General features: G+C 40.1%; 1 protein-coding gene across 2 annotated transcripts in view; it reads right to left on the bottom strand.

Annotated features, from left to right (window-relative positions):
- Positions 1-1,896: 1,896 nt before the first annotated feature.
- The window catches only part of NUFIP1 (nuclear FMR1 interacting protein 1), a 46,714-nt gene continuing 34,410 nt past the window's right edge, over positions 1,897-14,200 (bottom strand). For both annotated transcript variants that reach the window (XM_023500596.2, XM_003765869.4), the window contains 3 exons: positions 9,157-9,273; positions 3,806-4,038; positions 1,897-2,145 (listed from right to left, as the gene is read on the bottom strand). In XM_023500596.2, coding sequence (XP_023356364.1) covers positions 1,996-2,145; positions 3,806-4,038; positions 9,157-9,273 — 500 coding nt within the window. In that variant the 3' untranslated portion in view covers positions 1,897-1,995. The remainder of the gene's footprint in view (positions 2,146-3,805; positions 4,039-9,156; positions 9,274-14,200) is intronic.

Below are 14,200 nucleotides of genomic sequence, written 5' to 3'. Positions count from 1 at the left end.
TGTGAATGAATCAAGCAACAAGCATTTATCAAGATGTGAGGGGCCGGACATCATGTGAGTTGCTTGGGATAAAAGGGCAAAATAAAAGCCCCCAATATCCTAGTGGAAGAGACTCTATATGTATGTGTAAGCACACAAAGAGCAGATGCAAAAGAACCTTTCGGGAAAAGCTTCATGTAGAAGGTGACTTTTGAGCTGAGTCTTGAAAGAAACAGTGATTCCAAAAGGGAGGAAAGGAACACATCTCAAGCTTTGGCCAGTGCAAAGACATAGCAAGTGAAAAGGGGTCGTGTTTGAGGAAACACAAAGGCCAATGCTGCTCAATACCAGGAGAGAGGGAAGGGAATGAGGTAGAAGATGATCAGAAGGTAGTAAGTGGACAAATCAAAACCGCCTGACAGGCTTTCAAAGTCAGAGAGAGAATTCTACATCCTGGAAGTGATAGGATGGTGAGGTCTGTATGTTAGATGGAAGGCGGACTGGGGCACAAGACTCCTCACAGAGGATGGCAGCCGTCCAGGGAGGTGATGAAGACGTGCTGGGGGAGCTCCAGAGGAGAAAGGGCACTTACTCAAGAGATGCTGCAGATCAGACATGGGAGGGAAGGGAGGAGTAGGGAACAACCTGTAGGCTGTGAGCCAGGATGGCAGAGAGGATGGTGACAGCTCCCAGGTTACTGGTAGCAATGGAGTAGAGGAGGGAGAAGGGGAATGAGCTCCCTTCTTGATGAGGCGTGTTTAAGGACTCTAGGATATCCAATTAGAGACGTCCCCTTGGTGACGCAAGGCCGGAGGGCAGAGCAGAGGGTAAATCTAGATAAAGAGACCTGAGAATTATCATTGCCAAGAAGCTAATGAGATCACCAAACGAAATACTACAAAAGGAGAAGAGAAGCTTGCAGACCAGAGCCGTGGCTGCCTGCAGTTAGGGGTGAGCTGGATGAAGATCCAAACAAGGGGTGGTCATACAGAGAGAACTGGGATACAGGAAAGGGAGAATATCAAAGAAAAGCAGGTGATTGATAGGGTCGAAGGCTGTAGGTGAGGCCAGGAAAGATAAGGACCAAAAAAATACTGGCAGAAGTGCACCAGACTGATTTTCTGAAAACTGGTCCTTTCTAATCTTAGCCTGATGTGTAAAGTCACATGTAATGAGTGAATGGAATACTAAATGAAAAGGACACACAAACAGAAATCCCTGAGGCAAGAGACCTCAATGGCTTTATTCAAAAAAAGACTTACTTCTTAAAAATAAGGATAAAATTATCTTTACGATGAACTAACTGAAACTTAGGACCTAAGCTTACATTATTTCACCAACACTGCTTTTGCTATAAAATGAGTTGAACCTCATTATTGGATTTTACATGCTTTTTCACTGGAAAAAAAAACAATGGTCCAAACCTGAACTATAGCAAAGGACACTTCAGTTGAATCTACAGTACAAATTCAGAGCATGTCTATACAAGCATTTCCAAAGTGCAATATGTGATTGAGCACAGCTAGATTTGAACCTAGGTGCTGGACACTAAAACAGTAAATTTGAACTTGAATTTTATAAGTCCTAACTTGGGAATCCCATTTATTTCTGTTCTTTTCCCTCCTCATCAAAAGTCAAAAAATTTAATTCCTTTATTGTGCAAACATTTTGTAAAAGCTACAACTTTCCTCCCTGCCCAGCCCCTGCCTCTTGGTCTCTGCATAACTGAATTATACATTTTAAACTACAATCCCACAATCCAATCTGTCGGTTGCTTCTGAATTTCCCTGGGCATCAGAAGTAAATAGGAAAAAATATTCCACCAGCAAAGCTTGTGCACAATGCCAATAGCACAGAGACTCAAGATTCAATTGGCATCTCCAATGAAAGCTCTGAAAGTATGAGATCATATCTTACATGAAATTTATCAATTAAGAGTAAAAGTTCTCCTTTCTGTCCAGATGTCCTTGCAGGGCTGGCCTTCAAGATGCCAGGAGGCTTTCTGGGTAGGTATGTTCATGATTCTGAAACTTCAGATACCTGGTCATTCTCAGTTTTTCCTAGTGGCTCTGCCTTGGAGTTAAGTCCAAAAAAGTCATTTTGGATGATGTATCGAACACACTGCAAAATCACATTTCTTTCATGTCTTATGTCCTGTGCTAAAAGCTGAAAACAAAAGAAAAGATTCACCAGTGAATTAAATACAAGGGAAAGATGGTCTGCTATAGAAGTATCCCCAAATCTATATACAACCAACTGAGTTATGTATATATGAAGGGCTATATATACATGTGGGACTCTTGGAAAACAAACCTAAGTATGTTACATTTAATTTACACTGATGCAGAAAGGGAAGTAGTGCATCACGATGTCATGTGAATGGCCCTTGGGTACCTGTCCCAAAGGAAGGCCACAGTGATCTGTTACTTGTTAGCCACAACAAAGACACAGAACCTCCTAGAATACCTAATCTGAAGTAGGAATTGGTGTTCTGGGAAGACTTTTTGTACCCCATGACTCCACTCCAATGTGAAGGACCTGTGAGTGGGACCTACCAGCTCCTACTGTGGGGTTCTGAGGAAGGCTCTATATATATAGCAAGTCCCAGGGTCTTTAGGAAATATAAAACCAGTTAAGAGGGACTGAGTTCACTTGAGACTCATTTGCCAAGGTGAGAACTCATCCCTCAGAACCTCTCAGTGTTTTTGTTTGTTTGTTTTTTCAATCCAATTGGACTAGAAGTGGAACCCTTCCCTTTACTACCAAATTAACCCAGGCAGACTTCAAAGGCTCCCCCAGGTTCTGGGAGCTCTTTGCACTTATATGGGACTGCAAACTTGGAAGAAGGAAGTAGGAAAATGAGAAAATGAGGGGGAGAAAGAGAAGCAAAAAATTGGCCTTCTCTGAAGAGGGAAATTAAAAATCCAAATGAGATAGAATTAAAATGAGTCTAACCTTTGTAGACTTCTGAAAAACTAGACTCGGAAAACTGGCACTATTACTACTAATAACCTGGGATTGTCATTGGAGAAGTAGAGAATTCCTGAAGTTCAAGAAGACTGTCTCCAGTAATCGGACAAGCTAATATGTTGCAAAGAAAGGGCAATGGCTCCATCAAATGTCATTTCTGATGGTAAATAAAATCAGGGAGATAATATATTTAGTGACAAGAAACAGGGATTTAACTTGGTTACCCTAGAGTTTTACTCTGTGGTGTTAAAAATTATAAAGCAGCCATAGATACAGATATATCTATCTATATCTACATATGTATATAGCATCTTTGTTTTACTTTCCTGTGGTCAAACTATATCTAAATATATATTAACAGCATGCAGTGGTGAAGGGTACTTTAGCATTGGTAAAAGATCTTACCAGAGGAAACTTAGATTTTTCACAGACCATCAAATAAAGGAAGTAAAGGAAGAGAAGCATTTATACAGCACCTATTATGTCCTAGGATCTGTGCTAATGGCTTTTATAAATAATATCTCATCTTATCCTCAAAACAACTCTGGGAGGTTAAGTGTTTTGTTATTTATCATTAATAGCATGGTTATGGGTTTGGTGATACTGGTTACCAGAATGTGGTAATGATCATTCTTCTATCTTACATTTGTTTAAGGATATGTCTTCTTAACTGCATCATCATCTCAGTAAAATCTCAAATATTAAAAATCAATCTCAACTTATATTTCCCTCCCATCTTGTCATAGCTAAACATGTTGTTGTCAGGTTCAGTTTAACTCTGATCATTTATCAACCTTAAAGAGAAAAAAGCCAAAACTTCCATCCTCATGGCAGACCATGAAGAAAAATCCCTTACCATCTCTAGGAGATGTGGACGTCTTTTCCGTGGTTCAGAAATTGACTTCTTTCTGTAGAGGTTTTTCTTATACCTAAAATTTTTTTTCATCCAATTTTTCCTTAAGTTCTTAGTCTTAATCTCAGGGAGGTTTCTTTCCCGGGTCTGGATATCTTGACTTGGACTCTGAGGGACATCATTGAGGATGACCTGGTTTTCTGCTGAGGGCTCTGCTTCTATCTTGATGGAAGTTTCTAAAATAGAGCAAAACAAAATTACAAATCCTTAAAAAAAAAAAAAAAAAAGGATGAATTGATGGAAGAAAAGGATGGAAAAAAGGAAGCAAGTACTTGCTGTGTGCCAAGCCCTGTACTAAGCATTTTACAATTACTTTCATTTAATCCTCAGAAAAACCTGAGAAAGTAGATACCATTATAATACCCATTTTACAGTTTTGATAGCTAGTAAGTGTCTGAGACCAGATTTAAAATGGAAAAAATTGTAATCTCTCTGTATTTAGACAAGCATCATGGAGGACTCAACTGAAATTATAAATCAAGAAATTAGAGGATGAAATGGTTTTGATTGTGTGAACTTCTTCAGCAAGTTCAGTTGCCATAGATGCATCTGCCAAAAGCAGAGCAATCCAAGGGCTGTGGTTAACGCAGAAATAATTTGGAGACATTGAAGAGTAGCTTGTAAAAAGAAAGCATTCTAGGATACAACTAATGAAACACTGAAGTGGTGAACCTAGTGGTGGATATGAATAAATTATATGTGAGAAGGAGTGCTTGAGATAATATGGTTTGGTCAGGGGACCAGAGGTTCAATTTTAAAAAAGAAAAAAGTAGATCTAGTGTAGATAAGAGAGAAAAGGAAGAACAGGAGATTGTGGAAGGAGAATCACTTCATGGAGTAATTCTGAAGAAAGGTACATCTCTGGTGGAGCCACATCAAGGTATGAGGACACCCCAGTGCTGGGAAGGTAAAGAGAGCACGTAGTTAGATTATTACAGGAAAATGATGGCAGAGTGCAGAAGAGGACCAGGAGATCTTTAAACACAATATTTCTGCCTATTCTTTCTCCAGGGTTTCCCCCACCTTTTTACCACTTAAGTTTCAATTGCCCAATCAACCCCTTCCACATAACAAGGTTTGTGATTACATAAATTCAGTTTCTGCCGCCATGTCACCTCCTCTTACACATGTGCTGATGAATCAAAGTGGAGAAAGCCATGTGAGTGTTCTGGGCCCACCACAGATGAGTATGATGTCATCTCAGCTGGGTCAGACCACTGAGAGGCTATAACAGCCCCCCCACTCTCCACAGCGCCTCCTGCAAACCTCCTGTCCCCAGACCTCCTCCAGCCTCTCAGCTGAGACTCTCCTCTCTTGCTCCCCTCCTCTAATGCTTCTCCATCCCATCTTGCACGATGAAATGGTTTTCCTTCTTCTTTGCTCTCCCTCTCTTCAAGCCTTACAATCAGGTCTCTGGCCTTCTCATTCCACCCAAACTGCTCTCCAAAGCTGCTACAGATCTTAACTGCCAACAACCTTCCCTCAGTCTTCCTTCTCCTTCTCAACACTCTCTTCTGTCCAGGCTTTTAGGAAATTGCTTTCCTGATTTTCCTCCTACAGATCTGACCATTCCTCCATCTCCTCTGCTGCCTTCTCTTCCAGATCACACACTCTAACCGTAGGTGTCCCTTAAGGTTCTGTCCTGGGTCCTCTTTCTCTTTCTACGTCAATCTTATCAGCTCCCATGGATTTAATTATTACCTTTACACTGATGAGCTTCAAATCTACCTTTCCTGCCCCAGACCTCCAGTCTGGCATCTCCAATTGCCTTTTGGACACCTCAACCTGGATGTCCAGTAGATATTTCATGTTCAAAACAGAATTTATTATCTTTGCTCCTAAACCCCACCCCCCACCCAATTATTGCAGAGGGCTACTCCCAGTCACTCAGACTCACATCCTAGACTCCTCCCTACCTCTCACCCTACCCTGTCCAAACTGTGGCCAAAATCTCTCAATTTTGCCTTTGTAAGATCACTCAAATACAACCTTCCTCCTCTTATATTGCCATCCTTCTAGTTCAGGGCTTAACCCCTGCAGGTCTGGACTCCTGCAGTAGCCTGCTGGGTGGGAGGGGGTGTCTGTCTCAAGTTTTCCTTTTCCTAAAGCTCATGTCACACACCTTCCCCACCCCCAATAAACTCCAGACTCTCTGTTCCTTTCAGGATCGAACACAAGATGGTACCTGATGTTCAAAGCCTTTCATCACTGCTGCCCCTTCCTAGCTTTCCAGTCTGTTTACACCTCACTCTTTGAGTGAGTGACACTGGCTTCCCAGCTGTTGCACCAACAAGATACTCTCTTCATTCTGGCTGTCTTCCATGCCACCAACCATGCCACCTTCTTCCTCTTGTACTCTGGTTACTGACCTCCCTGGCTTTTTGAATCCTAATCTCATCTTCTGGGAGGGAGTCTTCCCCAACTCCTCTTAATTCCAGCACCTTCCCTCTGCTAATTATTTCTTATTCATCTTCTAGGTAGATTGCTTTGCATATATTTATTTGCTCTTCATCTCCTTTATAAATGTGGCTGGTCTAACATTTAACACATGACATGAGTTTTCACATTCCTCACAGGCCCCCAAAGTAGCCTTCCACTTAGGGATGATTTTCTGGTACAAGCACAAGAATCTTGGTCCTACAACTTCTCTGGCTCTATCACTTTGTGCTTTGCTATGCCAGGAAGGAAAAGAAGATGGGAAAAATATATGGCAAGGTAGAAGGTGAGTCCCAAAGTGGTTTGTGACAATTACAAATGAAGTGTTGGGGAGGAAGAGTTTCAGCTACCAAAGAACTGGGCCACTCCCTCCACTTCAAACACTGGTCCCATTTATTTTAAACCAGATGCACAGAAGAGTGATCAAAGCTTGCTGCTGCAGAGGATTATCAAAGTGCATAAGACTATTAATATCTCCATGGTTTTCTTGGTTTCTGAACCCGTCTTCTCATTTAGGGCCATCTTCCTATCTGCCCTTCATTCTTCCAGTCCAACTTTAATTCTAGTTCCATGAGGTTCCTTCCTACCTCGCTCAAAATTTTGTTTATACTTTTCAATGGCCTTAAAATGGCAACACTGAATAAAAGACACTGTGCAAGATAGAAGAAAACACTATTAAAAATACCACCTGTTTTAATGGGGTTCAGCAATCTGGGACCAGCCTTCTTTACTATCACCTGTCACAAACAAAGCTGATAGGAAAGAAATCTGAGATATTATGTTTGAAGAATAATTCCACTTTCACATTAGGCATATTGGATACAAGAGTAACAAAGTCTTTGTTCTTTATGAAGGAAACAAGGAAGCCAATCAGCTAAGGGATCTTCTATTAGATAAAAAACAGGCTGGTTAAATTTCAACTCAACTGGCTGAAAATAACACAATGTTGCATGTTCATAATACACTGAATATCATCCCCCCTCCCCCTTTTCTTTTCTTTAACAGACCTACATTTTTTACCCATATATGGAATTCCTATGTCAATGTGGAATTGACAGAATTGACAGAAAAGAATGTGTTTTCTTTGCAACTTTTATAGTCTTGGACATTTGGCTGAGAAGCTAAGAAAGTAAGCGAATTGTGCAAGATAACGAAGCCAGTAGGTATCAAGGATAGGAGCTCTTCCTGACTTTAATGTCGGTTCTCTATCTACTTGGCTGCTTCTCTAAATATCTTCCTTTACAATAGAAGCCTCTATCCTGATCATCTCCAAGGCGCAAAATACTTAAGCAAGAAGAGGTGCTAACCCAGTCAATTCCAAGAATGTTGTCCACTCCCTATAGGGAAGATTTTTGCCAATAAGGTCTAAAAGTTTTCACCAATCTCTTCAACTTCATTCAGACCTTTTTAAAGGCTATAAACCTATGTTTTCAGACCCTAAACTCTCATCTTCATCATAAATGAAATCATCTTGTTATAAAAGGAAAAACCCATGAACTCTGTCATGGCCTGGTTGGAACCTGGCCTCTGCTGCAGCAGAAATCTGTACATGTACTAAAACTACTCTAGTTATTCACATAACATTTTAACAAGACTTACAGCTACATGGACTACAGAACTATTATGCTATACAGTCCATATGGGGGAAGGGAATGAACATTTATATAGGACCTACTATGTGCCAGCATGGTCCTAAGTGCTTTACAAATGTTAACTCATTTGATCTTTATAACAACCTTGTGATCTTCATAACATAACCCAACCCTAAGTGCTATTATTGTCCCCATTTTACCAGTTGAGGAAACTGAGGTGAACAGATTAAGTGATTTGTTACTAAGTGTCTCAAGTGGGAAACGCTTCTAAGAGTGACTTTATTGGAGAAGGAATGGTTATTACAATGGAGGAGAACATGGAAGAGCTGAAGAAGAGGAAGGAAAAAAGGAAAAGGAAATGATGTTGACAACATTACACAGACAGAATGTCCCAAAAGTCTTGATGTGGTTACAGGGTTAATTTATTAAAATACACTAAGACTTTAGGATACCCTGAAATCATCTTGTATATAAGTAGCACTTAAAGGTTTTTTAAAGATTTTCACATACATTATTTTAGGCTGCCCTTCATGATCTCATCCCTAAAGGCTAAAATTTATGCTTCACATCCTTGACTTTTCTAGAATGACTCACTTCTAAATAAAAAAAAAAATCACTCCCATTTCTGAGGGCATATGCTTTGCTGAAAATGAATGAAACAGAGCCAAGTTTGCTTTAGTGGTTTCCACCACTCAAGCCTGCCAACCTTTGTAGGCCAGCACCCAATGTGAAGAATTTTTCTCCACTCATGAGAGGTGCTGTGCATTTTAATGGGCCCTTTAGGCTGGTTCTTTGGTCCTGTGTACCTTTCCAAGGAGGTATGGAAAGTTGAGTAGAGAAAATAAATGATGATTTGCTACACCATTTAGCATTTCCTTCATTCTTTTTAGTCCTTGGCTCTCATGCTTTTCTCCTCTCCTCTCTTCTCTTTTTCTGCCTGGCTTGATCAAATATACACATTAGGCATCTAATGTGTTTTTATCTGCATACAGAGATATAAATATAAGCTCAGGCTCAGCTCCTTGAATCTATCTCACTTTCTTCCTCTCAGGCTGTTCCCACAATCCCCTGAGCCTCTAGCTTTCTCTCTCCCATGTTTAACGTTACCTCTCATGCCAAATTAAAATGGAACTTGAAAGTCAAAATAAAGGATGTGCAATGCAATATGAAAGGGATTTTAATAAGTGAATTTCATACTAGAGATTATATTGTAGCAAAAAAAAAAAAAAAAAAAAAAAAAGATGCAATTAAGCAACAACTACTCACCCTCTGGCTCACTTTCTGACCCCGACATGTTCCCGTAGTTAGTCATCAGTAAGCCCAGGGCCGAGGTGACTTCCTTGGGGATGACAATATTTTCTGGCTTCTCTTCCTTGTCGGACTCTAGAAGAGAAGGAAAAGAACTTGAGCATCTTGTCTAGATTCCCATCAAGCTGCTGGTTACTGGTCTTTCTGCCTTGGCCAGCCTCACTGAATCCTGCACTGGGCCCGCCACTGGAAATGTTTTTTAATCTGACACACAAGTAAAACAATCAAGGACACACTTTCAAAAAGGCAACAAATCTCTCTTTAGTTTATGCTTTTCACCAAATGGAAGGAACAGAAAGACAAATGGATACCACACACAGCTCAGATACATCTCATAGTTTCAGGATGTTAGTCCTGCCTTCTCCAAATAGCCTTAATTATAGACTTTGCTATTAATTACAGGTCATACAAACAACACAGTAATGTGTTTAATCTGATCAATGCAGGTCTTCCCCTAACCATCACCAAACCAAACCAAAACAAAAACACAGTTCCTATCAAGGAATGCAGAAGTATTTTCATTTTAAAATAAAAAGGTTTAGAGGAAACCATAATATTTAAACAATGCTACAGAGGAGACTGTTAGTCAAGGAATTATGCTGAAATGAAGACATCCAGAGCTTTCAATATTCAGAACTTCTAAATATTCTAAGTAAAAAAGCAAAACTATTTTTTTTTTGGGGGGGGGGGGAGGAAGGAGAGGGGGAAGAAACCAAATATGGGAATTCAATAATATTAAAGCCTATGTCAAAAAGTGAGGCCCCTGCATCAGGTCAAGAAGCAAGCCTTCACGTTGGCCTGGGTCAAAATACCTATATTATTTGGCAACCCTGAAACATCCCATTACATTTGTCCTGGACGATCAGCAAAAAATGAAGGCTGATGACAGGTTTAAGCATAACCACTCATTTGTATAGGACAGTGCCAAGCCAATCCATGGGCAGCTAACGGGAAAACCCAACGATGTCAAGGAATCGAAGGATTCCATGACCTACATGCCAATCACTGCCCTCTTCTGGAGGGAAAAAGCCCTTTGTCAGGCACAGCTGTGTCCTCCAGTAGTCACACTCAATACAATTTGCTCTTAATCCACTAAAAGGAAGCGAAAGAAGAACCTGCAGTTTGGAAGATATTCCAAAGCTATGATATTTATGTAGATGGTTCCAGGGAAAATAAACATGAACAGACAAGCAAAGGCCAAGCTGCAGAACCACCATCCAGTCCGAGATGGTGTTGTGTAGGAGGCACAACGTAATGACAGTTTCACTTCTCCATCCTCTCTTCCACTTCATTTACACTTGTTAGGAGTTTTACTTTTTCCCTGTTTCACAAAATTTATTTTAAAAATATATATTTAAAGGAAAATAGCCATAGCATAATGCCCAGCTTCTTCTTTTTTCCCTGAGGCAATTGGGGTAAAGTGATTTGTCCAGGGTCACACAGCCAGTAAGGGTTAAGTGTCTGAGACTAGATTTGAACTCAGGTCCTCTTGACTTCAGGGCTGTGGCTCTATCCACTGCGTCACTTAGCTGCCCCATACTTAGCTCCTTTAACCTGTGGTTTGCGACCCCTTATGTAGTTTGCGATTCATAAGGGAATCACAAAATAATGATTTATCATCAGTAAATGTTTCAGTCCTACCTATTTTATATATCTATATGCCTAGGGTCACCTAAAAACTTCTAGTGTAAAAAGGGGTCACAAGTGGAAAAAGCTCAAGTCCCAGTATAACAGATCAAGAGTTGGCCTTTGGCTCTAGGGAGACCTAGATTCCAAAGTTCCACATAGGTCCCATGTTGATTGAGTGACTCTAAGGAAATCTCAAACGCTATAAGTAGCAGAGAATGTACCTAACTGCAATAATAAATGGGTTTTCTTATCTGAGAGTTCCTAATATCAATGAATTTACAGACTAGTTCCTATTTCTATACTTGAAAATCATAATCAATAATCAACTTTTTCACACTTTTTAATATTGTGATAACTCTATGCCACTATGATTGTTTTTTTCATAACCCCATATATTTTGTTTTATGCATTTTACACCATTCTGACAAAGAGGCTCCACAGGTTCCATCAGACTGTCAAAAGGATCTACAACCCAAAAGACATACACCAGTAGTAAGAAGATATTCAATCATGGGAAACATCTTGAACAATATTAGCTCCCTTTTAGCACTGTTCAGCATGTCCCTTCCAAGAAGGATCTAGCTCATCAGGGCCACTGTCACGAGGAAGAATCCCCAAGACCCCCAAACAATGGGCATTTCCAACAGTCAACAGTGAGTTCAATCATAGACTATTAGCCCCACACTACATCCCACAAACAAGTTTTCTGGCTTTGCTTTAGCCCAGGGGCAAAATTACTTAACCTATACAGTTATCAAGGTGAGAATGGGAAAGCTACAAACCGTTTTTTAGTTCCCTCATGTATCATTTTAAGGCAGCAAAGGCCTAAGGAGAGTCAAACTGGATGGCTCAAGTTTTTTATTCATAAGTATATATGAGGACAAGCTTAAGAACATTTTAAAAATGCAAAGCAATCTTCACTCATTTTTAATAAACACAAAACAACACCCTAAGTCTTTTAAAAATACTAGGTGAGAAAGTCAAATTATAGAAATGATGGTGGCAAAAACATCAGGACAGTTAATTTATCTTCTCACAAGCTCAAAACCTATGTGGAGTAAAAAAGAAAATACACATATTTAAATACCAGACCCAATAGCATTCTCATTTCTTTGAAACACAAAATTACAATGGAAGGAATTGGAAAGGCAATAAGCATTTATTTAGTGCCTACTATATCCCAGGTACTGGGCTAAGTGCTTCTCACAAATATCTAATTTAACCTCAAATGAGAATACATCTCTCTCTCTCTCTCTCTCTCTCTGAGTTTTTAAACTCAGTTTCTCTTTTGGAATATTAGTAGCAAAAATCTCTTTGCTAGATTTAAATATTGATTCTTTTTCTATTTATGATTGAGTTCTGTGAAATAACTATAGCTATTTAAGAAGTTGTATCCAGAAGGTAACTCAGAAATACATTCAGTTGGTCAATCATTCAACATTTATTTATTGATTATCTACCCTATATTTGCAGGGTGCTATGGGGGTACCAAAAATAAGACACCATCTCTGTCTTCATGTAAATAAATAATATGGCAGAGGTGACAAGAAATAAGAGGGAGGAAGGGTGAAGAAGAAGGGAAGGACAGAAACAGACAGTCACACAAAGAGAGAGAGTGAGATCACTCTGGCTTTGGGGAAGGGATATGGAAGGAAGATAGCAGTAGGGAAAACTTCATGAAGTAGAAGGGACGATGGGGATATAAAAGATGACTATATAGAGAGAGCACATGCTCTGCACTGCACACAAGCTGGGTGAAGGTATAGGTTGCTAGCACACCTATGAAGCCCCATTCATCCCTCTAGCCCTCTGTGAATCTAGGGAGCAGAGTCCACTCAGTTCAGAGGAGCTTCCAGAGAGGTTTCCCATGCTGCCCATGTGCAAGCCCTCTATTCAAGGCTTTCATCTCCTTTCATGTTGCTGTGATACTAAAATGTGAATGTGCATGAGCAGAACTAAGGAAAAACACTTTAGAATGAGATCTGGCCAAAGACTTCATTACGATAATGAAAAATACTAAACACTCCATTAGCAAAGAGATTTTGTCAGGCCCTGTTCCCAATGCCATGAATTCTTTACAGTATCAACTGAAGACAATAGGTGATCTGTAAGCTAGTCCAAGCTGTGGGGATCAATGTCCTTCTTAAGATTCTGAATAAAATTCTCAGTCAGGACAATCAGAAAAGAAACTGGGATGGGCAAGACTGTCAGGAGTTTTCCATCCTTAGTGACTTAACTCTATTGTAATCTGAGGGCCCTGAATACTTAGTCTGATGCTGCTGTCATCAATACTCATGTGGATTATCAATGGATTATCAATGATCCATTGATAATAGGATCAAATGGCGTTATACCACTGTCTTGCCCCTGGATTATGGGGTAGAAAGAACTAGAATGATAAAAGGTGAAGAACAGAAAGCTCTTGGGGAGTATTTCATTTTGGGCAAGTAAGGATCCCTTTTCCCTCCACCTCCCTCTCCAGTGAAGGCTTGTGTCCTTCCCTTCCTCCAATGTTTCTATACTGCAGAGCATCAAATACTATGGATTGGATCATAGAACTGCAGATTAAAGAACCCTAAAAACTGTGTAGTTCATTTCCAACCGATGCATGAATCCATTTTGTAAGAGGCCTTACAAATGACCGTGTAGCTTCAGCTCACAGACCTTTAGTCAAATCTATAGTCATGAAAAAATCCCTGCTTCACAAAAAAGCTCAACTCCTTTTTAAGTCAGTTTCACTTGTTAGGAAGCTCTTACTAATAGAGTCTGAAATATGCCCTTCCTATGACCTCCATCTCCTGGACCTTAATTTTGCCCTCTGGAACTAAGTGGGGCAAGCTGAATCCCTCAGCTCTGCAAATATCAGGGTTAAGACTCTTAGATCTGTTGGCAATCTCCTGCAATCCACTACGGTGCACTGACTGTAATTTACCTCACCTTTCAGAGAGAATGATTTTCTAGGATTTAGAGGGACAGGGCCCCTAGAGATCAGCCTCCAGCCCAAACTCCACATTGTACAGGTGAGTAAACAAAGACAGCTAAGTATGTCTCCCTTAATTCTTCTCTTCTCTGGGCTAAATATCCTTAAATTAGTCAACAAATTTTTATTAGAAATTCTGCTTCTCCTCACTAACCCAATAGCTACCTTCTATTTGTCAACACCTTAGATTACAGGGGTCCTCAAACTACGGCCTGCAGGCCAGATGCAGTAGCTGAGGATGTTTATCCCCCTCACCCAGGGCTATGAAGTTTTTTATTTAAAGGCCCACAAAACAAAACAAAGTTTTTGTTTTTACTATAGTCTGGCCCTCCAACAGTCTGAGGGACAGTGAACTGGTCCCCTATTTAAAAAGTTTGAGGATCCCTGCATATG

This window comes from Sarcophilus harrisii, chromosome 3, assembly GCF_902635505.1.
Source record: "Sarcophilus harrisii chromosome 3, mSarHar1.11, whole genome shotgun sequence".
Taxonomy (NCBI): domain Eukaryota; kingdom Metazoa; phylum Chordata; class Mammalia; order Dasyuromorphia; family Dasyuridae; genus Sarcophilus; species Sarcophilus harrisii.
This window is presented reverse-complemented; position numbering and strand designations above follow the sequence as displayed.